The sequence below is a fragment of the Cucurbita maxima genome, unplaced genomic scaffold (assembly GCF_002738345.1).
Source record: "Cucurbita maxima cultivar Rimu unplaced genomic scaffold, Cmax_1.0 Cma_Scf00017, whole genome shotgun sequence".
NCBI classification, from domain to species: Eukaryota; Viridiplantae; Streptophyta; class Magnoliopsida; order Cucurbitales; family Cucurbitaceae; genus Cucurbita; species Cucurbita maxima.
The window spans coordinates 3,536,193-3,562,425 of NW_019272033.1; the positions used below are offsets into that span (position 1 = coordinate 3,536,193).

The 26,233-nt window shown below is 36.5% G+C and overlaps 4 protein-coding genes and 1 long non-coding RNA gene across 5 annotated transcripts; 2 read left to right on the forward strand and 3 right to left on the reverse strand.

Moving 5' to 3' along the window:
• Positions 1 to 68: 68 nt before the first annotated feature.
• On the reverse strand, positions 69 to 4,684 carry LOC111492277. The gene is made up of 4 exons (XR_002719843.1): positions 4,175 to 4,684; positions 4,016 to 4,070; positions 1,304 to 1,543; positions 69 to 1,145 (listed from the first exon to the last, which is right to left on the reverse strand). It is a non-coding gene; the product is annotated as an uncharacterized LOC111492277 (long non-coding RNA).
• Positions 4,685 to 5,017: 333 nt separating this feature from the next.
• Positions 5,018 to 11,364, reverse strand: LOC111492276 (glutamate receptor 2.9-like). Its single transcript, XM_023141564.1, has 7 exons — positions 10,825 to 11,364; positions 10,666 to 10,720; positions 9,347 to 9,650; positions 7,286 to 8,490; positions 6,662 to 6,977; positions 6,156 to 6,553; positions 5,018 to 5,596 (listed from the first exon to the last, which is right to left on the reverse strand). Exons 3-7 carry the CDS (start codon positions 9,621 to 9,623, stop codon positions 5,132 to 5,134), a joined length of 2,661 nt encoding a protein of 886 aa, XP_022997332.1. The 5' UTR covers positions 9,624 to 9,650; positions 10,666 to 10,720; positions 10,825 to 11,364; the 3' UTR covers positions 5,018 to 5,131.
• Positions 11,365 to 17,870: 6,506 nt separating this feature from the next.
• Positions 17,871 to 20,856, forward strand: LOC111492292 (protein WALLS ARE THIN 1-like). Its single transcript, XM_023141581.1, has 6 exons — positions 17,871 to 18,168; positions 18,249 to 18,311; positions 18,388 to 18,504; positions 19,376 to 19,814; positions 19,913 to 20,064; positions 20,357 to 20,856. The coding sequence occupies exons 1-6, from the start codon at positions 17,948 to 17,950 to the stop codon at positions 20,544 to 20,546; spliced, it is 1,182 nt and encodes a 393-aa protein (XP_022997349.1). The 5' UTR covers positions 17,871 to 17,947; the 3' UTR covers positions 20,547 to 20,856.
• Positions 20,857 to 22,421: 1,565 nt separating this feature from the next.
• On the reverse strand, positions 22,422 to 23,515 carry LOC111491948 (dehydration-responsive element-binding protein 2D-like). Its single transcript, XM_023141053.1, has one exon. It carries the CDS (start codon positions 23,351 to 23,353, stop codon positions 22,595 to 22,597), a length of 759 nt encoding a protein of 252 aa, XP_022996821.1. The 5' UTR covers positions 23,354 to 23,515; the 3' UTR covers positions 22,422 to 22,594.
• A 1,428-nt stretch (positions 23,516 to 24,943) lies between these two features.
• Positions 24,944 to 26,220, forward strand: LOC111492267 (thioredoxin H5-like). Its single transcript, XM_023141551.1, has 3 exons — positions 24,944 to 25,115; positions 25,597 to 25,719; positions 25,864 to 26,220. The coding sequence occupies exons 1-3, from the start codon at positions 24,954 to 24,956 to the stop codon at positions 26,014 to 26,016; spliced, it is 438 nt and encodes a 145-aa protein (XP_022997319.1). The 5' UTR covers positions 24,944 to 24,953; the 3' UTR covers positions 26,017 to 26,220.
• The last annotated feature ends 13 nt before the right edge of the window (positions 26,221 to 26,233 follow it).

Sequence of the window (26,233 nt, forward strand, 5' to 3'; positions counted from 1 at the left end):
GGGGGGGGGGGGGGGGGGGGGGTTAAAGGATCTCCGTGTCTAAGCCTCTCGAGACCAAAACTTTACCCCTAGAACTACCATTAACGAGGAAATAATAACTCACATTTCTCATACAATTTCACATCCACATCCTCCGTTTGTACCCAAAAAGCTTCTTTTCCAAAAAAAGAAAAAGAAAAAGAAATCGAAACTAAAAAAATTCATTTTTCCACTTCACTAGCAAACAAAGAACCGCTATTCTACGGAATAAATACCCCCATGCTTTCCCTTCAAAGTCAATTCTCTTTAACTCCAGTCACCTTTTCTCCCATGCACTTTCAAAGGAATTGACAACAAAACAGGCTATGTTTAGTCTCCATCCAAATAACAATCTCCCTTTAAGTCTCCTCCCTCTCCTCAACCCTCTCACGATCAAAGAGACGATTTTCAACATTGGACCACATAGTTCTCAGCTTCTCATGAAGTTTTTTTTCTTTTCCTCCCATAATTGACTGAGCATTCAAGCTTTTTTAGCTCTCATTCTACCTCATTGTCCCACCCCAACTTTCTTTTTTCTTTTTTCTAGAGTATTCGGAATCTCGAGGGGATTAGAAAAGGAATAAGACTTTCAACTATCAGTCTATTAGTCAAAAGGTCTCCCCCTGCCCCTACACCCATGGCATTAGGACAACTTCCGCCAAGAGAATAGGGTAAGGTCCACTCAAAAACTGGAAAAGAAATAAAAAATAGAGACGAAAAACCCAAATCTAAAAGACCCAATTCAATCAACATACCTGCTTCCAGAGGCTCATGATCAATTGATAATTGCAACATACATATTATTCAACAATAACTAGCGATAACTATTGGCCAAGAGAATGAACAAGTTTCATAGCATTTGATGTAACAACCCATTTCCCATAATATAAACATACTTACAGAGTCAGAGCAAGTTACCTTAATATAATGGAACTAACAATGGCTTAGTTTGGGGTAGCAGCCACAGACGAGACCATCGACTCAGATCCACAGATATTGTTGCCCTTGCAGATTAAGTAGTAGCCATTTTCTCCCCAGTTTTCACCCACGCATGAAATTCCTCTTACGTAGGTCTGCAGGAAAATTGCATCGACTCCAACAGCAGCGGTCTAAGATAAAGTAGAAAACTAAAAAGGAAATGGTTAACAAACAATGTCTACGTTGAAAGAAAAGGCCTAAATCATTAGCTTCATTTTTTTCACATTACAAAGGGTTTTAAAGCGGGTTGAGAAATCATATAACGCATTTTAAAAGTGATGATAATAATGGAGAAGAATTTCATTACTTGCTAAAGGGCCATTCTTAACCAAGTTTGTTGCACTTTGGTCGTCGTCTTTAGATATGACACTGGAGTTGGCTACCGAGGCAGCGATTATGCCGTTTCGGAATTTGCAAGGGCCACGATACCTCCCAGTGGAAGGATAGTCCTCCCACCGCTCCAGTCCACCTGCTTTAAAAATGTACTCAAAAGATGAGTTCATCAGTCCCCCATCGCGTCGCATGCACCAGCTTCCTCGGGATCACACTGCAAAAATCTACTTTTTTACTTCCAAATTTTCACTGATGACACTGATACTGTCATATTAACTATGGTTAACGAGAAATTACTCAGAGAGGTTACTGATAATGTCATGAATATCTGGAGGTCGATTATTAATTGATGAGTTAAGTTCAAGCAATATAATAGGCATCATCAAAATGTGTTGTGTTGTGCGTGATTGGGTGGGCTTGATTTCAAGAAATTCAAGATTGTTTTAAAAACTTATTTTTAAATCAAGATGGAAATGACCCTTTCCCTTTTCTTTTCTTTTGTACAATAACGTAGGAATTAAACTTCCAACCTCGAAAAGGTATTCGATACCATATCTACCGTAATATGTTATAAATCAGCTTAATTTCTACAACATAAAAAAATATCATAAAATCTTATTTCAATGGTTTTCGTTATCTTTTAAGGGATCGTATCCTAAAATTTGGTGGTCAGGAATGCATGCGATGAACTAAACGTTTTGATATCCGTGTTCCCATCTCAAGGTCCAAGAACCATACTATCCAAACAACTACGTACAAAAATTTGTTCCCCAACAAAAAATTGCCAAAATATTAGTGGAGAGAGGGCAGATAGAGTATTATCCAAAATAATAATAATAATAATAATAATAATAATAATATTATTGTAAGAAGGTTAGTGTAGGTGGGAGAGGAGACTTCTCCCAGAAATATATAAATAAAGAAATAACAATTTGTAAAAAATTTAGTGGTAGAAATTTCAAACTACTCGATCACCGTGGGAGTTAGAACTCAACTACATAAATAATTGAGGGTTTTGACATAACCCATCAAAATGACTACCCCGGTAAAATAAAAAATAAAAAATAAAAAAAAATCTACATGACTATTGATTGATTCAAGTTGAATTCGTTTAGAACAACTAATTTGAAACTAAAACAAATATTCAATCAGTTTAATTCATTTCAACAACAGTATCACTATATTTCGAAGTAACTTCATTATTTTCTTGCAATTCAATAAAGTTTGGGTAGCTTTAATAGGATTTGTGGTTTCAGCATGAACAACAAAATAAATAATTTAATTCTATTCCTATTTTTAGTTCAACTAATTAAACCAAATTTAAGAGTGTTTTTTAAATTTTAATTGAATTTCAAATGTTGAAAGTAATAACTTTGTAGAACAGATTTAACGTTTAAATTTTAGTCAAAATTTCTAGATTATATTTAGAAAATAGGAAACAACCAAAAAGTACTCTAACTAAAATTAGTTGTTTTTCTAATAAAAAAAATTAACAAAACGTGTTATTAAAATAAGTATGTTGTATTCAATGTATATGTATATATATAGTTAAGTGTGTTATTTTTAAACGCCAGGGTCAAAAATCACCCAATAAATTCTCTATAATTTTATAATAAACAAAAATAATATATTAATTTTCAAATAACATCTCAAAGATAACTTCCTTATATTCTCTTCAAAAACTAACATAAAACAAAATCTTGTGATGTCTTTATATATTTCTTCAGAATTTCCTAACTTCAAAAACAATTTTTCTTCTTTTTTGGAAAAGATAAGAACAATACTAAATTATTCATTTGTCGCCGAATCCAAATTACCAAAAACGTTGATGTGTTTCCCATTTGTTACATAAAATGATATATAGTTCATAAAGTAGTGAATAAAAATTTTCCTCTAAGAATTATTTTTAACTTAGATAAATAAATGAATTCTATTAACATTTCCGCTTGAAATAAACGGAAACAGAGAGTACGAAATCATTCCTTAGTTTCGCAAAGCAACAACAGTTTTTCAACCTGACCTGAATAGATTCTTGAAAAAAGAAAAGAAAAGAAAAGACCTGAATCGATATAGGTTCATGCCGTCCTTAGAGAAAAAACAGATTTGTTCATGGATATATTTTTCATTGACTTTGGAAAAGATATATACAGATCATTATACTGTTCTGATCATTAAAAAAACACATCAAACTTACAACTGTTTTTCTTAATTTTTTTTTTTTTTTTTTTAGTTTCGAAATCTAATCAAATTTTAAAAAAGAGACTAGAAACCTACTGTAAAGTAAATTTTAACTTGTTAAAACTATTTTTATATATAAACTTATTTCCAATCATGCTATTGAACATCAACTATGATCATGTATGAAAAATAATCAAACATAAAATTGATTTTGAATTAATAAAGTCATTTTAAAATGATTTTAAATTCTCACATAAAAACGATTCTGTTTCCTATCACAATAAAGGAAAGAAAGAAAAAACATACAGTAGATTTTAAGGCAAAAACTAGGAGTAAACCAGCACAGTTTCTAAAACCAACAGGTTATAAACCGAACCTCAATTTATTTTATTTTATTTTATTCGACTTTTGCAGCAGCAGGTTAAGGAGATGGAGAGAGGATCATAGTAACAATTGCGAATAGAAACAAAAGGCAATAAATCCAAGGCAGGAAAGGAATGGAACGAACCTCATGAATCAACAAGCTGTTACTCACTCAAAGACCAGCGCAAGCCACGTGAATCCTAAAAGATACAGAACACAAACAATTCTCTCAAAAAATAAGAAAGCAAAATCGGAAGTTCAAATACTCGACAGACTTGAGAAAACGTTCCGAAATAACTCATACCTGCTCTTTGACCAGCGTGACGGCACCGTGGTAACGCCAATCGAAGTAGGAGGCTAGGTCGCCAATAGGAATGATCGGAACCTACTGAGAATCGGCAGAAAGATGGAGCCGATTCACTTCGACGAAATGTGTACGGAACTAGGACTCGGTGAGATCGGATAATCACGTGACGCCATGGACGGCGCCGGGATCGAGCTCCTGCTGGTGCTTGGCTCTACGGAGGTAAGCCTTGAAGATACGGAACCTGTAATCGTGCTCCTCATCAATGGCGTAGGCCTTTCCGAACTTGAGTTTGGAGTTCTGGAAGTTTTTTGCTCGGCGGTAAGGAGACGACTACAAGGATCACAAGATCTTCGTCGTCGCTGTCGGCGCCGTAAATTTGATCGGGAGATACGCCGTACGCTACCTTCGCCGAAAGTAGAATGGTAAAGAAGAAAGCGATTGCAACGAGCCGCTCCACAGAGACAGAGACAGAGGGAATGGGGATCTGAGATATTATGGGCTGTACGTATCGAAAACAAATGAAAGGAGAAATATCGCGATGAAGTGAATGATAACTGTACTGCCACGTTTCGGTTTCTTATTGGCTCATTTCCGTGAGCGCGAAAAAACTGTGACGGCAATGATCACTAGGTTAAATTAGCATTCTTTTTTGAAATTTATTTTAGTTATTTTAGTTTGTAATTTCTAATTAATAATAATATCTATTCTTCATACTCTCGTGTTACAAAGTCTAATTTCATAAAATTAGTCTAACAGATAAATACAAAATAATATTCAATCTCAATATTTCTCCACCATATAATTCATGTATCAATATGAGATAATATCAATATGGGAGATGAATACAATATATCCATGAACCAAACTTTTATGACATTTTACAGAGAAGATCCAAACATATAGTTCAGTGGTACGTGTATTAAGGACCATGCTTGATTTCCAAATCTCGAATTGTCAAACCCTTGGTGGACTATGCAGCTGGATGTCGGTTCTCAAAGACGCCTCCGCTACTGGTTCCGCTGCCAATGGTTGTTCTACACCGACCCGAGCCTCCCGACTGTCGTGGTCTTTCATTATGAAAATAAGGGAAGGGGCGGCGGCTTTAATCCTTCTCCATACGGTGGCTGAGTCAGAGTTACTGAGATAGAGTTTGAATGTTTGGTTGCGAATGAAATAACGGAAGAAATAAAGGGTGAGAGCGAAGATGGATACAGAAGCAGTGATGAGAAATAAGCTGCTAAAATAACTGAGGTCAAGGCTGGAAGAAGACGCCTCCGAGCCATCGTCGCTGCTGCCAGATTGGAAGCTGATGTTCTTCCCAAACCACTTCTCGTTTATTTTGTTTATTTTATCACTCTGAACCACTTTCAACACTTCCTTCGATATATCATCGACCAAAGATGAACCTTGTCTGAACGCCTGCAGTTAAACCTTATGTTTTACTTCATTCCATGATAATTTTTAGTGTAATTATAAACTCAAAATATTGATGAAACAAACAACTGAAATAGAAACAACAAATTGAGTAGAGAGCTTTCCCGACCCGAATATTTGTAAGAGAGAAAACACTTACTAACTTCTTAAATTTTTTTTGAGAGAACTACTAACAATTTGGTAATTACTCCCTATTCTACTCTGTTGCTATGCAAGTTAGTAATATATTCAGCTAAATTTATTGATAATTCTTCCACACTTTCTCCTTGATCAACTTATTCTACTAAGTCAAGTTTGTTGGATGATGAAAGTCCCACATCGATTAATTTAGGGAATGGTCATGGGTTTATAATCTAAGAATACACTCTCCATTGGTATGAGGCCTTTTGGGAAGCCCAAAGCAAAGCCATGAGAGCTTGTGCTCAAAGTGGACAATATCATACCATTGTGGAGAGTCGTGTTCGTCTAACAAAGTTTACTAGTTCACACCTTTAAGGATGATCAACGATGAATGCCGGTAAGAGATCGAGGGAAAAGAACTTACAAATCCAAAACCTCCACCATTGTATTGAGAATTGCCCATGGTATAGAAACCTGGATATCCTGCATCAAGGAGCTTCATGTAAGGGATCTCGTCAATGGAAGCATCAATACCGCCATTGCGACCTCCTTTAAGGAAGAGATCATGCAGTTCCTCTGTTGACGCATAAGGCACCAATTTTTTTATCCCTAAGAGCTTCAGCGTGTCGTAAACATAGGACCCCTTTTGATACCCAACAATCCAATTGTTTTTTAGTATCTGATTGATGTCGGTGACTGGTTGGAGTTGTTGCACCGTTAGCCACGACGTTAAGCTTGCTGTGTAGCTCTGAGTTAGGACGAACACCACGAAGAACCATATCGCTATCACGAACCTTGCTAGATTGCTCCTTAATGTCTCCCCTGCATATGCATCAAAACAAAAAAAAAAAAAAATAATAATAATAATAATAATTAATTTAAAAGGATTTTTAATTGAAATAGTTGAAAAGATAAATTTTTAATTATTACTTTGGGCAAAGACCATGATGCTGAAGGAGAACCAGAGACTGGTGCCCATTTGCTGAGACAGAGGACCGGAACGAAAGTCTTCACTGTTTTTATGTTCGAGAATCCAAACGACAAACCCCATGAAAACGAAGAAGCAGAAGCTTGTGATCCAGAGGTCCCAAGTCAAGGGCTTCAAGAACAGCCATGCATGGTTCAGCGAGTCATGTCTTGCACGAACCACCACTGCGTTTCCAGGTTCCGTAAATGGCGAAGTAAAGTCCACAAACGTAGATCTTTTCGCTAATATTGTTATGTCTCCAACCGCACCATCAAATCTCTGTCCACAAACATCACCCTATTATTATTATTTTTTTATTTTTTTTTTGCAATTTATCCCATAAAAAAATTCTCCATTTTCTTTTGGAGTTCTTTATTCGAAAAAAAAATTTAAGGGATAGCTTTGATACCAGGTTAGACGAACACTAATCTTCACAATAGCATAATATTGTCTGTCATCCCAAATAACTCATAACAACAAAAAGAGTATTCTTTGATTATAAATTCATGATCATTCCCTAAATTAGTTTATGTGAAACTTTCATAATCCAACCAATAAGTCAGGAAGAGGGTGCCAGTAATCCTCACCCCTCTATACACTTCCATTATCAAGCTGTCGTATGATGAAGGTCGGCAGGGAACAAATTCATATCGAGGAAAATGAGGAATCTCGTTAACAGCGGCCGTGAAGATATCCATACAGTATCCGAGGATGTTGGGGACCTTGAGGACGGAAGGCTTAAATACTTTATTGAATGGAACTGCGATCCTCAGTCTTTTCCTTGGATTAAATGAACCCCATCCCCTGGGGGCTTGAACGGAGTATCCAGGCCAAATAATAGGTCTTAGTTTACCATTCTCGTTAAATTCAGCATTCCAATATCCCACCGTACTAATTTCTCCCTCTCCAATTACATTTACTATTTGCAAATTTGGGGACTCTGGTTGGCCTTCAACCAGACCAAACTCCCCCCCGCTCACTCCTTTGAACCGTATCTTCGACAGCGCCTCCATGATTTTCCTTCCATTGGGATCCGTTCCAACAGCTCTCTCAGATCTCTCGACCGCCATGGCTAGCGCCCAAGTAGCATCGTAAGCCCACAGCCCATAAACATCAAGTCTCGGATCATCAATGTCTGGATTTTCCTGTAGAAATTTCCTTCTCCATCGAAGAATGAACTCGTCGAGCTCCGTTGTCCTCGGGACATAATTCTTTACTCCTAAAACCCCCTGCATCGAGCTGAGAGTTGAAATAGACATAGAGTTTAAGCCATTTGTCGTGGCGTCGGTGATAATCCACGCATAGCCTTTGCTCATCAGCCCAAGTTCATCGGCCATAGTGAAGACTCGAGACGCCAGGCTAGGAACCATGTGGACAACGAAAACTGATGTGTCCTTCATACTCAATATCTCAATCACTTCTCTAATTTGACGCTCAGAAGCTGCGGGGTCGATTCCGTGAATGTCGGTGTGGACATTGTGTATCTGTAAAGCCTGGATGAGATCAGTGACAGTGGATTTTCCAAATTGGTCGTCTTGGTAAACGGTAACCACTTGCTTCCATCCAAAAGAGTTAACGATGTCGGAAATGGCGTGAAATTGGGAGGAGTGGTTGTACGGTACGCGGAAGAAGTACGGAGATTTTAGATAGGAAAAACCAAGAGCTGCTGATGGTAAGAACGAGATTATAGGGACCTCGGATTTCTCAGCCAGTTGGATAATGTAGCGAGCCTGGAATGAACCTTGTGGCCCTAACATGGCTTTTACATCACTCTTCTGTATTAGCTCCGACGCTGAAACACAAACAACCAAACTTTTCATTAACCCAACTATTCAATATTCAAATGTATTTCTTAATTAATTTCTTCTTATATAAAAAGAAATTAAAGTGTAAAATGAAACTTTTTGAACATTTAAATGTACTTTTTTCAATATTTTTTAAAATAAAAAATGCATTTTTGAAATAAATTATTATTACTTCTCAAAAAAATATCAATCTTATACACATATAGACAAGGTTCCATTCCAATCTCTTTACTTTTAATTTCAATTTTAGTTAATAAATTTTAAATTTATTTCATAATACTTAATTTTTTAATCAAAATTAGAATACCAAAAAAAATTATATACTTGTAGTTCAAGAATTTATAAAAATGATATTAATAAAGGTTACATTTTTAAAAAAAATCAATAATAAAATAATAGCAAAGACCATTTTAAGAGTTATCTAAAATAGAGAGACTTAATGAAATAAAATTCAACACCATAATAGTATTTAAAGAGTTAGGTCTATTTAATTTGAGGAATCCACACAACCACAAAGAAATAGACTAGAGAGAAATTTTACCTTAATTAAATGAGGACGAAACCGACACAAAATTAACCTATGATATATATATATATATATATATATATATATATTATACACTTACACATATATGCATACACATAGATACATACATATATACACATCAATTTTAAATTTTAAAGACTATGAAGTGATGAAAATATAATTAAGTAAACGGAAAAGGAAGAGAGACTTCCTCGTCCTAATCAGCCCAAACACCAGATTGGTTCGGCTGTTGCAAACTTGACCGGAGCGAGCCCAATCAGCAGCCAACAGTAGAGAGAGAAGGAGAGAGAGAAGACCTCGATTGGCGGTCAGAACAAGATCATCCTCGGAGTCCACGACGTGAAGAACGATCGTGGCGTTGAGTTGAGGATGAGAAACATTGAAGTCGGAGAGCGCCATATTGATACAACTCAAACTCATCTTCCCTGCCCAATTGCTTAAATCAAGAACCACCCCCACATTCACCACCGCCGTCGTGTTCTTCTCTGCACCGTACGCCGTCCGCCACAGGCCAACCACCACCACAAACCCTACAAACAAGTCCCTCCAAGAACTGGCTTTTGGAGACTTCATTTTTCACAAACCCTTTTTCCCTGTACCCTTCAACTTTCAACCAAACACAAATGAATAAATACAGAAGGGGATAAGGAGCTCTTCCCCTCTCCTTCGCTCCATAATTTCTCGAAGTATTTATTAAAAAATAGCCCACTCTCCAACTAAATAAATAAATAGAAAATAACAGGTCAAGCCCATTTATTTTTAGAAACTCGTTGACGTGTCAATTTCATTTTGAATTTTATATTTTATATTTTATACTTCCCTTTTCTTTCAATTAGTCAATTCAAATTTAAAAATTAATAAAGTGAGAAAGACGTTTGAAATTGATATTATAAAAAAATGGGTGAAATTGGAATATATGCATACAAAATGTTAAAAAATGGCTTGGACACGTGTCAGCGAACTACTGGTGGAAAATCAATCCTTTAATTCCATGGGATTCTCTAAAGCTGTTACTAATTCAACTCCGAGTTTCTTATGAGTTTCTTATATACATATTTTGTGTATCAAGTCAATGATATTTGGGAGCTGTAACTAAAACTGGAAGTCAAGGCAAACAAGAGTTTGATATCAAGTCATCTCAAGTAAGTGACTTCTGGATCATGTTTTAAAAGATAGCCATACTATCCAAACAACTGGATACAAAATTTTAGTGGAGAGAGGGCAGATAAAGCATTATCCAAAATAATAATAATCTTATTATTATTGTAAGAAGGTTAGTGTAGGGGGAGAGGAGACATTCTCCCAAAAATATATAAATAAAGAAATAACCATTTGAGTTTAGTGGTAGAAATTTCAAACTACTCTGATCAACGTGGGAGTTAGAACTCAACTACTCGAGTGTTATGATATACTCAACTATTCAAATATTCAGCATAAGTTCTCATCACTTTGCTTTCGACTTCTCAAAAGGCCTCATACCAATGGAGTTATCCAAACCTATCATTTCCTAAATTAATAGAGGCGAGACTTTCATCGTCCAACAATTTCAACAAGAGTAACTTCATCTTTTTCTTGCAATTCAATAAATCCAAGGCAGGAAAGGAATGGAGCGAACCTCGTGAATCAACAAGCTGTTACTCACTCAAAGACCAGCGCAAGCCACATGAATCCTAAACAATCCAGAACACAGAAAATTCTCTCAAAAAATAAGAAAGCAAAATCGGAAGATCAAATACTCGACAGACTTGAAGAAGCGATCCGAAATAACTCATACCTGCTCTTTGACCAGCGTGACGGCACCGTGGTTACGCCAATCGAAGTCAGAGCCTAGGTCGCCAGTAGGAAGGACCGGAGCCTTCTGAGAATCGGCAGAAAGATGGAGCCGATTCACTCCGACGAAATGTGTACGGAACTAGGACTCGGTGAGATCGGATAACCACGTGACGCCATGGACGGCGCCGGGATCAAGCTTTTGCTGGCGCTTGGCTCTACGGAGGTAAGCCTTGAAGATACGGAACCTGTAATCGTGCTCCTCATCAATGGCGTAGGCCTTTCCGAACTTGATTTTGGAGTTCTGGAAGTTTTTTGCTAGGCGGTAAGGAGACAGGAGACGACTTCATGGATCACAAGATCTTCGTCGTCGCTGTCGGCGCCGTACATTTGATCGGAAGATACGCCGTAGGCTACCGTCGCCGAAAGTAGAATGGTAAAGAAGAAAGCGAGTGCAGCGAGCCACTCCACAGAGACAGTGACAGAGGGAACGGGATCTGAGATATTATGGGCTGTACGTATCGATAACAAATAAAAGGAGAAATATCGGGATGAAGTGATAACAAATAAAAGGAGAAATATCGGGATGAAGTGAACGGTGTTAGACGACTCTCTACAATAGTATGATATTGTCTACTTTGAGCATAAGCTCTTATGACTTTGCTTTGAGATTTCCCAAAAGCCTCATACCAATGAAGATGTATTCTTTGTTTATAAACTCATGATCATTTCCTAAATTATCGGATGTGAGACTTTTATCATCCAACAAACGGCAAGTGTATTGCCACGTTTCGGTTTCTTAATTGCTCGTTTCCGTGAGTGGGAGAAAACTGTGATAGCAGTGATCAGTAGATTAAAATAGCATTCTTAACGCCTCAAACCCAACGATGTCGACAGTTATAAAATATTATATGTTTTGATCTGTTACGTAATATTCTCACTGTTTTACAACATATCTTGTAATAAGAAATTTCTATGTTCTTATAAAGAATGTTTTGTTTTCTCTCAATACGTGGGACCACATGTTAAAGCAGGCGGCCGGCCACTTAATTAACAAGGGAATCACACTAAAATTCAAATATATTGTGCCGTTAGTCGCCGTTTCTCATCATTTTGGGCATTTCACTCTTAAAAACCATGCTATCTCTCTCTCATACATCGCCATGATAAGATTTTTTTCCCCTTTAGGATGGAGACTCTTTTTAATGTATATTGATATAATATGATAGTGGTGGAAAAATAATTCAGGTTCGGGTTGGAGAAGGGGTGGTTAATTGGTTTATCGATCGGTAGGGACAGCTGAACATGACTGATGAAGAATATTGAGAGTGAAGAGATTCAAACTCGTAATCATCAAATTCTTTCTACTAATTAGTTTTGGCTAACTATATTATATTCGTGGGAAAAAAAATTATTGGTAGCCTCGAAATGAAAGTCCACAGAGGACGCATTTTAAAATATTGAAGGAAAACCCGAAAGGAAAAGTCTAGAGAAAACGCGTTTAAAAACTTTGAGTGGAAGTCTGAAAGGGAAAGTTAAAAAATGACAGTATCCCCTCCTCTAACCGATGTGGTATAACGGATCAAGTTTACCGTACTCGTTGGACTTTCTCTCAAGGTTTTTAAGACGTGTATGCTAGGGAGAGGTTTCCACACCTTTATAAATAATGTTTTGTTCTCCCCCCCTAACCGATGTGCGATCTCACAATCCACCTCCCTTTGAGACCCATTGTCTTCACTGTCACTCGTTCCCTTTTCCAATCGATGTGGGATCCCCCAATTCATTCACCTTCTGAGCTCAACATCCTTGTTGGCACACCGCCTCGTGTCCATCCTCATTCAGGGTTCAGCCTCCTGGCTTTAATACCATTTGTAACGGTTCAAGCCCATCACTAGCAAATATTGTCATCTTTGAACCTTTTCATTCAGGTCTCTCCTCAAGGTTTTTAAAACATGTCTGCAGAGGTTTCCACACCCTTATAAATAATGTTTTGTTCTCTTCCCCAACCGATGTGAGATTTCACAATCCACCCTTCTTCGCGGCTTAGTGTCCTCGTTGGCACTCGTTCCCTTCTCCAATTAATGTGGGATCCCCCAATCCACTCACCTTCTAGGCCCAGCATCCTTGTTAGCACACAACCTCGTGTCCACTCCCTTCAGGGCTCAGCCTCCTCGTTGACACACTCTGATATCATTTGTAACGGTTCAAACCCACCACTAGCAGATATTGTCCTCTTTGGACTTTTCTGCTAGGTAGAGGTTTTTATGCCCTTATAAAAAATATTTCGTTCTCCTACTCAATTAACGTGAGATCGAACAATATATATTAGTATTTAATTTGCATGGACTATCCCATAATGAAAACCCCTTCAAACGTAGCATCATTTCTGAAAAATAAAAAGACGTTGAAACGTTGGAGGGTGTCATCGAGTGGGCGTTTGAATACAGCAATATAATGGCCAGACGAGAGGGGGTTTTGTTTCAGATTATGGGCATGAATGGGCATTGATGTGCCCCTCCCCACTTGCCTATTTCAATTAAGAATATTCCAATTCATCCACTTCCCTCAATTGTCTAATTAAGGCCACTGTTGAAAGGGACCAACTGGTAATAATGCAGATTTGTGTCTAGTTTTTTTTGCTTTAATATATTCCATTGCCATCTTCTCAACCATGCAACTTGGACTCAAATCTCAGCTTATTGGCATTTCGTCGAATGGTTTACAGGCATCTGCTTTTCCCACCTTTTTTTTTCTTCTTCTTGAGTAATGATGTGTGAAATTTGGAGAAAGTGGGTTTTGTGCTTATCATTCCCATGAACGTGGATTCTATATCAAAGGATAAACTTAAAATTATAAATTTAGACTATAGTTTGATTATGTTATTGGATGTTTAAACGTAAGTTTGTGTGATAATAATAACCAAAGAGATAGATACGATCTCATGATTCGAGACTTCGAATCTTGGATCGTAAAATAGAATCTATCATAGAATTTTTTTAAAATTTAGAGTTTCTAACAAATGAAAAAAGGATCTCAAAAGACACGCAGCCCTTAGAACGAGATGTTATGTATGATGAAAAAAAATACCAAAATGTTCCTATAACTAGATATTATGTATGATGAGAAAAATTACCAAAATGTTCCTAGAAGGAGATGTTATGTATGATTAAAATGACCAAAATGCCCTTAGAAGGAGATGCTATGTATGATAAAAATTACCAAAATGCCCATAGAAGGAGATGTTATGTACGATTTAAAAATACCAAAATACCCCTAAAAGGAGATGTTACGTGTGACAAAAATTACCAAAATGTCCCTAGAAGGAGATGATATGTACGATGTAAAATTACCAAAATGCCCCTAGAGTTCCGGCACGTCTTTATAATGAATATAATTAATAGGATAATTGGAAGAACTAATACAAATCTTTTTTTTTTTTTTCTTAAAATTGAAAATTACTAATACAAATCTTTGCTTTGGGCTTCCCAAAAGGTCTCAACACCAATGGAGTTAGTACCCTCGAACAAAGCACACGCCTCCCCTTAATCGAGGCTCGACTCCTTTTGGAGTCCTTTGCTCGACATTTAAGGATTTGTCAATCTATTGGCACGGCTAAGTTTAGGGCATGACTCTTATACCATGTTAAACGAACACGCCTCTCCACAATGGTATGATATTGTCCACTTTGAGCATAAGCTCTCATAGCTTTGCTTTGGGCTTCCCAAAAGGCCTCACACCAATGGAGTTAGTATTCTTCACTTATAAACCCATAATCATTTCCTAAATTAGCCGATGTTGGACTTTCATCATCCAACAATAGTGATTTGTGAGAGTAGTTTAAAGATCAAAAGGGTAAGACTCAAAGAACGGTGTATACTTTGTTGGTTTAGGTTTAGATACACTCGTAGATCTTAATGCTATAACCTTTCAGCACACATTTTTGCAGTCAAAAAGATGAGAAGAAAAAAAAATCATATGTAATGATGGCTAATTCACTATACTAGATTTACTTGTCGTGTAACGATCTAGGATCTGATCGTTATTATATGTATGTCGTGAACATTTTCAACTAATTCAAGAAAAAGTAGTTATCCTCGAGTCTTTATTAAACAATAGCTTAAACATAATCAAACATACTATATTATTGTCTAAGTATAACAATTCAAGACCCCTCTTAGCAAATATTGTCAGCCTTGATTCGTTATATATCGTCGTCAGTCTTATAATTTTAAAACTCGTCTACTAGGGAGAGGTTTCCACGCTCTTATAAAAAATGTTTTATTCTCATCTCCAACTAATATGAGATCTCACAATCCACCCTCCTTCAGGATTCAATGTTCTCGCTAGCACACCGCTCGATGCCTAGCTTTTGTATCATTTGTAACAGCCATAGTCTACTGCTAGTAAATATTGTCCGTTTTGATTCGTTACGTATCGTCGTCAGCCTCGTGATTTTAAAACGTTTTTGTTAAAGAAATGTTTCTACACCCTTATAAAAAATATTTCGTTTCTCTTTCCAACCGATATGGTATCTTACACTAAGACTGGGCTTAAGACATAGAAACTATAAGTTAGTACAAGACATCACATATAACATACATCATGCTTGTTGAGGCGGGTTAAATTCATAACTGTCTTGTTGGTGCGTAAATAACTATCTAATTCTAGCACTTCGGACATGTTCCACAACAACTTACCTCTTTTAGAACCAACTGCCCTTAACTTGTCGGCCAATGAACCTAGCCAATGCTTGCTGACTCGATTGCTTATTGGACCACTTAACCAATATTATTGCATTAACTTGGAAGGAAGGCCCAATTGTGTGACGTCTATTTTCAAAGTTCATATCTTTTAATAATACGTATTAGATGAACACGACTCTCTATAACCGTATCATATTATCTATTTTGAGCATAAGTTCTCATGGATTTAATTTGAGCTTCCCAAAAAATTTTATACCAATGAAGATAATATTTTTTTATTATAAACACAGGATCATTTTCTAAATTAGTCAACGTAATATTCCTATTTTTACAAAAAAAAAAAAAAATTATAAAATTTTGAGTATTCTTGTAAAAAAAATTATTTAAATTAATAAATAAGTACTTAACCACACCTGGTGTGGATTATTTATATTTTTAATCAATAAAAAAAAACAATTATTCTATGATATTATTTATGGAATCATTTAATTTGTATTATACGAGGCCCACCACACTAGAATAAGTGGGGAGAGGTATGATCATGTCGATGTTACATGTTGGCTACATTATACCAATTGCTCCTAAATATTATAATAAAGTTTTTAATTACATATTTAAATTTTGTAAAGTTTCTTAAGCTATAGTATTGTTCGAAGACAACCTTTTATGACAATAAATTGTAAAATTAGTAATACACGTGAGTACAATTTTCTATTATGCCCTTAAATTATAGCGTGGATCGAGTATTTTTATTTCATAGTTCATAAATATATAAAATATAAAATAAAAATACATTAAATTGATTTTATTTGTTAAATAGCATATTCCAAAATTTAAAATTATATATATGTCACCCAAATGTGAAACATGTAAACTAAAGGGTTTGAAAAAATGAAGAAAAAAATATATTTGCATTCAATTTGGTTATTGATTTTGTTCCCTAAAATGTAGATATCAGCATGCAAATTTAATTAAACAATGTCTATAATTCTTTTATAAAAACATAATTATTGCAAATTATTCATCTTTTTTACTTTAAATCTCATCAAATTAAATTTTTATCTTATGTTAAAAAAAATATTATTAAATTAAATTATTACGGAAGTACAAAGTTCAAAAAAAGCCAAACAAATAATAAAACTAAAATAGTATATAAAATTATATTCTAAAATTGAGTTTTTCTTTTTAAAATAAAATTATTATAGCTGTCGGGCGTGCGTGTGAGACCCGATTCATCCACAACTGACTTGGTCGGACCGGTGTCTAAACGGTTCATATGGCGGTCAGCTAAATTGAATATTATTTATAATAAAAAAAAAGAGAAAATTCCCTGAAAATAAGGATTATTTGGTGAATTGCCCATTTTCTATGGCTAGTGCCCCAACATACCCAAGTGGTCAATATTTTATTTATTTATTTTATAAGTCAATATTATAAATTTCCTAAATGTGGTGGAACAGTTTTTAATATGGGTTTATAATTAAAATTATTATAAATATATATTTTTTACCTCCAAATTTTACATTAAAGTATGTTTTTGGATTATGAATATATCATTGAACATAATTCTATTAATTAAAATATTAATATATACGTACTAAAAGTTAGAAGGGTTAAAAAGATACATAAAATATATAAATTTTAAAATAATTAAGACATATTTTTAAATATTATGCGGCATGCATGTAAGTGCCCACCACCCCGCTCGTGCGCACAGCGCTATATATATATATATATTTAGTGTTTCCTCTTTGTTTTCTTTTGCATTTATCTCCTTTATTTGGCAATATTTTGATATTATGTAGCAAGTAAATTTTGGCTCCCGGTTAACCTTAACGAACACCACGAACACCAGTATCACTCTAAGAAACGTGGGATCTCATAATTCAAAAACATTATTCCCCTTTTCAATTAATGTGGAATCTCACAATTTACCCCTTTTGAGGTCAGCTAGCACCGCTTGGTGTATGACTTTGATATCATTTGTAACCACTCCAAGCTATCCCTACTGGATGTGGTTCTTCTTGAACTTTTTCTAAAAGTTTTTAAAATGCGTCTATTAAAGAGAGATTTCTACGCTCTTATAAAAAAATGTTTTGGTGCTCTCTTCAACCCATGTAAAATCTCATACGTTGATGGTTGGTTGGATCATGGAACAATGTGGTATAAGGGTCCTGTAGATTGCCATGGGCGGTTGTCTTGTCAAGGTGTAGAGTTGATTAGAATGTGGGAGACAACCCCAAAACAAAATTCAACCTTATAAACAGTATTAAGAGACCCCATCATTCTTTTTGTCCAAAACTGGGACCCCCACAATTCTTTCCCCTCCATATTTATACCTCCTCAATCGCCCCCTTCTTCCACCCTCATCCACCATCACCACCCCCTTCTTCTTCTTCTTCTTCTTCCTTAAGCTCGCCATCCATGGCGGACACAGGCTCCGTCTCCGACAGGAGAATGTCGTGTTCTATCCCCGAGAGGTTCCAGCTCCATGCTGCCATGTTAGCCTTGCAATTCGGCTATGCCGGCTTTCATGTCGTCTCTAGAGCTGCCCTCAATATGGGCATTAGTAAACTCGTCTTCCCTGTCTACCGAAACGTCATCGCTTTGCTCCTCCTCCTTCCCTTTGCTTATTTCCTTGAAAAGTAAGCTCATTTTTAATATATATATATATCTATATATAATATAATATATATGACGTGGATTTTTGTTTGGTTTGGAACAGGAAGGATAGGCCTGCACTCACTCTTAACTTTGTCCTTCAGTTCTTCCTGCTCGCTCTCGTTGGGTACTGAAATCAAGAACTCATTTTTTGTTATTTATTTATTTTAAATAGAATAATGATTGGGTTTGAATGTGGGCAGAATTACAGCCAATCAAGGGTTTTACTTGCTGGGTTTGGACAATACTTCCCCAACCTTTGCTTCTGCTATTCAGAATTCTGTCCCTGCCATTACTTTCCTCATGGCTGCGCTTCTCAGGTAATAACCCTAATGACCCTAGTAAATATTAGTTTTTTTTTAAATACTTGGTAGAAAGAGGTTTTCACCGATTTCTACCTTCACTCTTATAAACAATGTTTCGTTCTCTCAAACTTACATGGGATCTCGCAATCCACCCCTTTTGAGTCTAACGGGTATTCGTCCTCTTCTCCAGTTGATGTGAGATCCTTCAATCCATCCCTTTCAAGATCTAACGTTTTCGATGTGTCCACCCTTCTTCGAGACTCGGCCTCCTCGCTAGTACATCACTAGATGTCTCACTTTAATATCATTTATAACAACTCTAGCCAACAACTTTAAAGATATTGTCCTGTTTGAACTTTCCCTCTCAAGGATTTTAAAACTAAGTTGTTAGGAAGTGTTAGATGAACACAACCCTCCACAATAACATGATATTGTGAGCATAAGCTCTCATGAATTTGCTTTGGGCTTACCAAAAAAGACTCATGCCAATGGAAAGAGTCCATTCATAGACCTCATGCTCTAAACTTAGGCACGTCGATAGAATTCTCAAATGACAAACAAAGGACTCCAAAGAAAAAGGAGTTGAGTCTCCCGCCTCAAAGGCATAGTGAAAAATGACTAAGACTTCAAAAGAAAAAGTAATCGAGCCTCGATTAAGAGGAGACTTACTTTATTCGAGGGGAGATGTTGGATGAAAGTCCCACATCGAATGATCATGAGTTTATAATTAAAGAATACTTCTCAAAACAAAATTATGAGAGCTTATGCTTAAACTGGACAATTTATATCATTGTGGACGGTCCGATTCATCTAACCGGTAGAAGTAAAAATTATTTCGTTCTCCTATAAACAAATTCTTGTCCTTCACGCGTTATTTTCCCATCAGGATTGAACAAGTGAGACTGAACCGGAAAGATGGGATAGCAAAGGTGATGGGGACTATATGTTGTGTGGCCGGAGCAACGGTCATCACATTATACAAAGGGCCGACCATCTACAGCCCGGCGACTACTATGACGGTGCAGGGGACAGCGGAGACGGCGGGGATGCTGATGGGGCCGGGAATGTTCCCGTCACTAGGCGATGCAAAGGGGAAAAGCTGGACCTTAGGGTGCGTGTACTTGATCGGGCACTGCTTGTCGTGGTCCGCGTGGCTAGTCTTGCAAGCACCGGTGCTGAAAAAATACCCAGCTCGCCTCTCCGTCACGTCCTTTACTTGCTTCTTTGGCCTCATCCAATTCTTCATTATCGCCGCCGTGTTCGAGCGCGACGCTCAGGCTTGGCTCTTCCACTCCGGCGCCGAAGCCTTTAGCATCGTTTATGCGGTTCGTATTTTTATTTTCTAAATTCGATTAAATTTAATTACGTAATTCACGTAAAATATTTTTAAATTAAAATTTTTTGGTTGGTGCATTATTTGCAGGGGGTGGTGGCTTCGGGGATAGCGTTTGCCGTACAAATATGGTGCATTGACAGAGGTGGCCCGGTCTTCGTTGCTGTCTACCAACCGGTTCAGACCTTCGTTGTCGCTCTCATGGCTTCCTTCGCCTTGGGCGAGGAGTTCTACTTGGGAGGGTTAGCCCTTTTTCTCCCTTCCTTCATTTAATCTCAACCGTTCATCATATCTCATCCAATCAACACATTACCAACGAAATTAAAATTTGAAAGACTTATTTAAAATAAAATAAACATTTAATAACCTATTATATATTTTTTAAAAGTTTAATAAATCCCTAAAGGATAAGATTTTCGAAATTTCAGTTAAAAAAAACAATATAATTATTAAGATTAAAAAAATAATATAAATATATGTTTATTTTTGAGTAGTGGGGAGACACATTGATTAAGCATGGGATTGGATGTACAGGATCATAGGAGCTGTGCTGATTATATCAGGACTGTACCTTGTACTGTGGGGCAAGAGCGAGGAAAAGAAGTTCTTATTGGAAAGGGCAGTGATCCAGTCTGTCCCGGACCATGGTACTCGCAGGCCAAGTGGCCACATCAAACCGTCCCTTAACCAGCCACTTCTCCATCCTACGGCTGACAGTGTTTGACCTGCCAACACTCAAACTTTTGACTATCTAAAGACACGTGTCTTTCCTACATATGTCAGAACAAGCTTCAGTTCAGTTCAGTGTGTGTTTTTAAAATTTTTACTTTTTGTTGAATATTCGCACGTTTACTTTATCTAATTAGGAGAGTTTTTTTTTCCTTTTTTTTTTTGTTTAAAAATTAATGAATGAAAGAAAAAAAAAAAAAGAGCTGAGTAAATGGAGGGGCCAGGGGTATGAATGTCATTATCGACTGTTGTGGGGACGGCAGAGCCCGAAACTGCCTTTATAAAAATATGTTTTGTAATAGAAATATCTATTTAAACTGCGAAACTCAAAAATACTTATTATTATATATAAATATATCTTATATAGAAATTCCTAGCTCAAAAGTGGAATGGAGGAAGGAGCGGATAAAATGTTCTCTATAATTAAGTGGGACTCGTTTTTGTATGCACGCTCACCCATCCCATTCTATATAATAGAAAAAAAATGCTTCCGAGAATTCGATACCCGTAAATTCTTTCTATAAAATTTTCGTCCAAAATAAAAATAAATGAAGAATTTTGTAAAGATAAAAATTAAAATAGGATGTGTGCATGGAAAAGACTTTTTTATCCCTACCCAGCCTATTAGACATCTCTACCGATAGCTTTAGCTATTACATGACGGAGTCTTTCGCCTTAATCTCTTTTGGTTACACCACATAAAACCAGGTTCGAACGGAGTGGTTCATTGGGATGAAAACAGAGAGATTGGACCATGATTCCAACAGGACACACACACATTATGAATTAAACCCAACAAAAGGACAGACTATGTTGTTCTTTGGGGGACCTGTCTTATGCAGACCGTTATCCGTTCCATGACAAACACCAGGTGGGACACATGGGGGAGGTTCTTGGATAGAAGTGCAGCTTATCAGCTTGGATTTGGACTGCTGCAGGGAATCCTGAACTAAAATAGTATGCATCTTCTACCGTTTTTTATTTGACTGGTTTAAACCTTTAGAGCATTCCATGAACTGCCTTGTTTGATTGATCATAGGCGTCCCATAGAACGACATTCGTTCAATGTGTTTTAAATTCACGAATCCGTAAACTTAGGACTATTAAGTATAATATCAATGTGTTTTAAATCCACGAATCCGTAAACTTAGGACTATTAAGTATAATATCAGAGCTAAACATAGGATAGTACCACGACTCAAAAAAGCTAATAGTAGGATAGTACCACGACTCACGACTCAAAAAAGCTAGGACTATTACATGTAGTATAAGAGCTAGACATAGGATGGTACCTCAAAACTACATGTAGTATAAGAGCTAGACATAGGATGGTACCTCAAAGCTAGGACTATTAGATATAGTATAAGATATAGTATAAGAGATAGACATAGGATGGTACCAAAGAGGTAGATAGTTTTAACTCGAGTGGATGGTAAATACATAGAGGAAGGAAACAAACCATTCTTACCCAGTAGAAAGAAGAAAAAGTTCAAAAAAAAAATTAAAAATGACAATACAGGAACGTTAAAAATGAAAATATTATAGTAGAAAAAATTGAAAAAATTAAAAAAATTAAAAAAAGACTACCACGAAAAAAAAAAAAATATCGTATAAGCTGATTCCCGCGACAATGGATATCAACAATATTGGTAGAATCCGACCAAAAGTTCTGAACTGAAAACAGAATCAGATGTCAGAAACCCAGTTCCAGAAAAGGCATCAAAACTTCCGTAGGGAAGATCAAAACATTCCCCACTTGCAAGTTGCTTTCAAAAATGCTACAAAACTGAGCTTCGATTTAGGGTTTATGGTAAAAGAGAACTTATAATATATATATACACAATTATACACCATTTCCAAGTATGTTGCAGAGATCAAAACATAATAATTTTATGTATTTACTTGCAGGCTATAATAGATTTCAATCCAAACGACCACAAACCAACGAAAATAAAAGACAAATCCAGAGGGAAAAAAAAAAAAAAAAAAGTAAGTGTATAACACAATCCCAGTTATTACAAATTTAAGATTCTTCCATGGATATCAAGAACACCATTGAAGAGTATCCCATCCATTAGAATCCACAAAATCAGCAGCAAAATCGCCTTGACGATCCCGATCTTCCATGACAGGAAAATCCAAAGACATGGCTGCTTCAGCCCAAATGGAATCATCCAAGCTAATACTCATCGATTTCCAAAGCCCCCCAATCTCCTCCTCCTCCTCCTCCTCCCCAAATCTCATCCTGCTACTGTTGTCATGGGGAACTGAGCTGATGGACCCGACATCTTCCACCGTGGCAGCCGCACTGTCGGAGGAAGAGGAAACAGAGACAGGAAGAAGCAGAGGATGGTGCTGCAAATTGGGGGAAAGATGAGGGAGATTGAGTTTGGCGTCAGAGCCATAAAGACGCCGAGCGGCATTGTCATAAGCCATAGCGGCATCATGGGATGTGTCGAACGTGCCAAGCCAGAGACGAGCCCCGCGATTGGGCTCTCGAATTTCAGCAACCCATTTGCCCCATGTCCTCTGGCGCACGCCTTTATAAGTGCAGGAAGCGTTTTCGGGGCCTCCTTTGCCTCTCATACAGCCCTTTCTAGAAGTGGCATGGGAAGTGGAAGGGGACCTTTTAACTTGCTTGCTTGATTTCAACATGGATGAGGAGCTTGCAAGGGGGATGTGAATGGAGGGCGGGTATAAAAGAATTGGAGTTAGAGCGAGAAAGTGGGAGGAGGATGAAACGTGGCCGGCGGAGGGATGTGGATGATACTTGGCAAGAAGAATTGAATAAATCGTGTCCATGCGATGAGCTGCTCGTCTGGGTTTCTGTCTTACATACACATGGCCTCATTGTCGCCTCTACAACAAAACCTCTAGTTTCCCTCTCTTCTCTCTCTCTAGGGTTTTCTCTGTCACTGTATTTAGACTGTATCCAGAGACAGCGAACCATAGGAGCACATTCGCAGGATATGACCCATGACCAAGGGGTGAAAGACAGAGACATCTTGATGTTTCATAAATTCAAAGCATAATTAATTAATTAATTATTTTTATTTTTTTTAAAATAAGAATGAAAAATAAAATAATTGGGAATTTGTAAAATGGGGTTTTCATTTCAAGGGGATATGGGAGGATAAAACCTGGGGAATGGAAGGAAGAAGGAAAGTGGAATTAAAACTTGTTCTGTTTGGTGGGCCCCACATGAATCTGGTGGGGCCATCTTCCTCGATTTTCACGAAATGGATAAGGTGTACAATGTATTATCTTCCTCGACTTTTCGGCTGTTATTTAAATTCAGTTTTGAGCTAAATTCATAATAAATTTTAAAAAATAACTTTTTAACTTTTTTTAATATTAAAAAAAATTAAAAACCATACTTCTAATTAGTTTTGGATAAAAATAATTAATATTTTATTGGAATTATTATTATTTTTAAAAGTAGTGTTCATATTCTTATAGAAAATTAAATTATTTTCTTTAATATACATATAAAAATATTTATTTATTATTATTCCATTACTAACAATAAAAAAAAATTAAATTTAAATAAAGATATTTATAAAATTTTGAAAGATTATATATATATATATTAGTTTTTTGAAAATTTAAGGTTAGTATTCGGACTAAATTTTGTAGACATGGGCCAAATAAAGTGGGTTCGGTGATGGACGGAGGCCCAAGTCTTGTTGGATCCATGGCCCAAAAAGTTAGTTTTCTTTCTTCAGCTTATTATTTGTCAACAGCTATAAATAAGTCCCTATTAAATAATATTATCTTCGATTCCTCGGGAGCGAGGAATTTCAAGATTAAAATATATTTTTCAACAACCTTCCTTTTTTTGCGGACGATATTTTTCCTATTTCCCTTTTAAAAAATGTGATTAATATTTACTCGTTAATGGGCCGAATTCACACGTGGCATAAGCCCAGACAATATTGTACCCATTTTTCACCGTTCATTCGTCTTTCATGGGCCGTAGCCCATAGGCAAGTTTATTATTTATTCAATTCATTGAAATGTTTTATAATTTGTCTAAAAAAATTTAAAGTTTAATTTTTTTAATAATTAAGAAAATCGTTTATAAAGGTGGGTCCCACCGTAATTATGAAAAGAAATTAAAAGAGAGAAAATGACCGAAAAAAGTTGGAAGCTGATAATCCGAAGACTGCCATTTTAAAATCAAAATTAAATTCAATTCTTTATTATTTTTATGTTTTTTTTTTAATTTTTATTTTAAATTCGTTTCTATTGGGGATAACGACAATATTAGATATAAATGCATTCACATTATTGCTATTTGCGCTCACTTTGGTACGAGTCAACTCTTAAGGGTATTTCGGTAAAATGGAACAAATGAAAACTGGGATCATTTCCCTCTCTCTATTTAAACCCTCCTGTCCCAATGCGTCTTTATTCATCGCTTCATTTTCAAATTCAGGGACGACTTTTGCAGGACACCGATTTTTTGTTTGAACCAATGGCTGCAGAAGGACAAGCGATTGTGGTTCGTAAGGTTGACGAATTCGATGCGCTTGTTAAGCAAGGAAGCGAGGCTGGTAAACTGGTATGATTTTTTGTTTTTTCGTACTCTCCATTTCTACTCTCGAATTGATTGATTTTCGTATGTGATTTCGATGGAATTTTGGATTTGGCGCCTAGGTATATCGAAGCATTTTTCATGTCTTCACAATTTCTGCTGCATTATTATTGTTCTAGATTGATCGATGATCTGGGAAGATCCGTGATTGATTTGTTAGGGTTTCTGATATTTACGTATGATTGTGCCTAGTTATCAGGCTAATTTCTTCAGTTTAGGCTGTTTATTTCGATTGTAGTGTTGAAATTGCTAATAGGACTTTTGATGGCTTATGGAATGTTTTGAGTTTATATCAGATTTCACAATTCATACTCTTCAATTATTCTCTGTTACTGGCTTTGTGTCCTTTTTGTAAGAAGTCTTTGAACTTGACGATTTCATTTTGGTTTGACAGTAGTTTTGGGGGTTAATTTTTTGTTCCTGATGTTTCTAAAATTCCTTTTAGTAGATTGTGGTGGATTTTACTGCTTCCTGGTGCCCGCCATGCCGTTTCATTGCTCCAGTATTCGCAGAGATGGCTAAGGCGCACAGCAATGTCGTTTTCCTGAAAGTGGACGTCGATGACTTAAAAGTACAGATATCTAAGCCCTTTCAACTCTTCCCAAACTATCATATCATACCCACTCTGTTATTTGGGACAGTTAATGCAGTGAAATGGAACGGTTTCGTTTAGTTTATCTTTTCTTATCAAGCAATGGTTCCTATTTCTTTGCAGGAAATTGCTCAAAAGTTCGAGGTTACGGCAATGCCGACCTTTGTTTTCCTGAAAGGAGGGGCGGAAGTTTACAGGATTGTGGGTGCTGACAAAGTGGAGCTGGGGAAGAAAGTATTGGAATTAGGAGCACCAGCTGCCACTTCTTCTGCTTAGATGGTGAGCTTGATGGATCGTTCTGCTTATTATTATGGTGTGATGATGAATTCTGGTTTCGAGTCTGTTCTGCTTGTGGATTTGATGGTACTGTGTCGGAGATGTTTACTTGTTCTTTGCATGTCTCCGTAAAAAAAAACATATGTACAATAAGATTCAGTATATCTATGATGATGTATCTGCCGAAGCTTTTATTTCTCTCCTCCTTTTTCTCTCA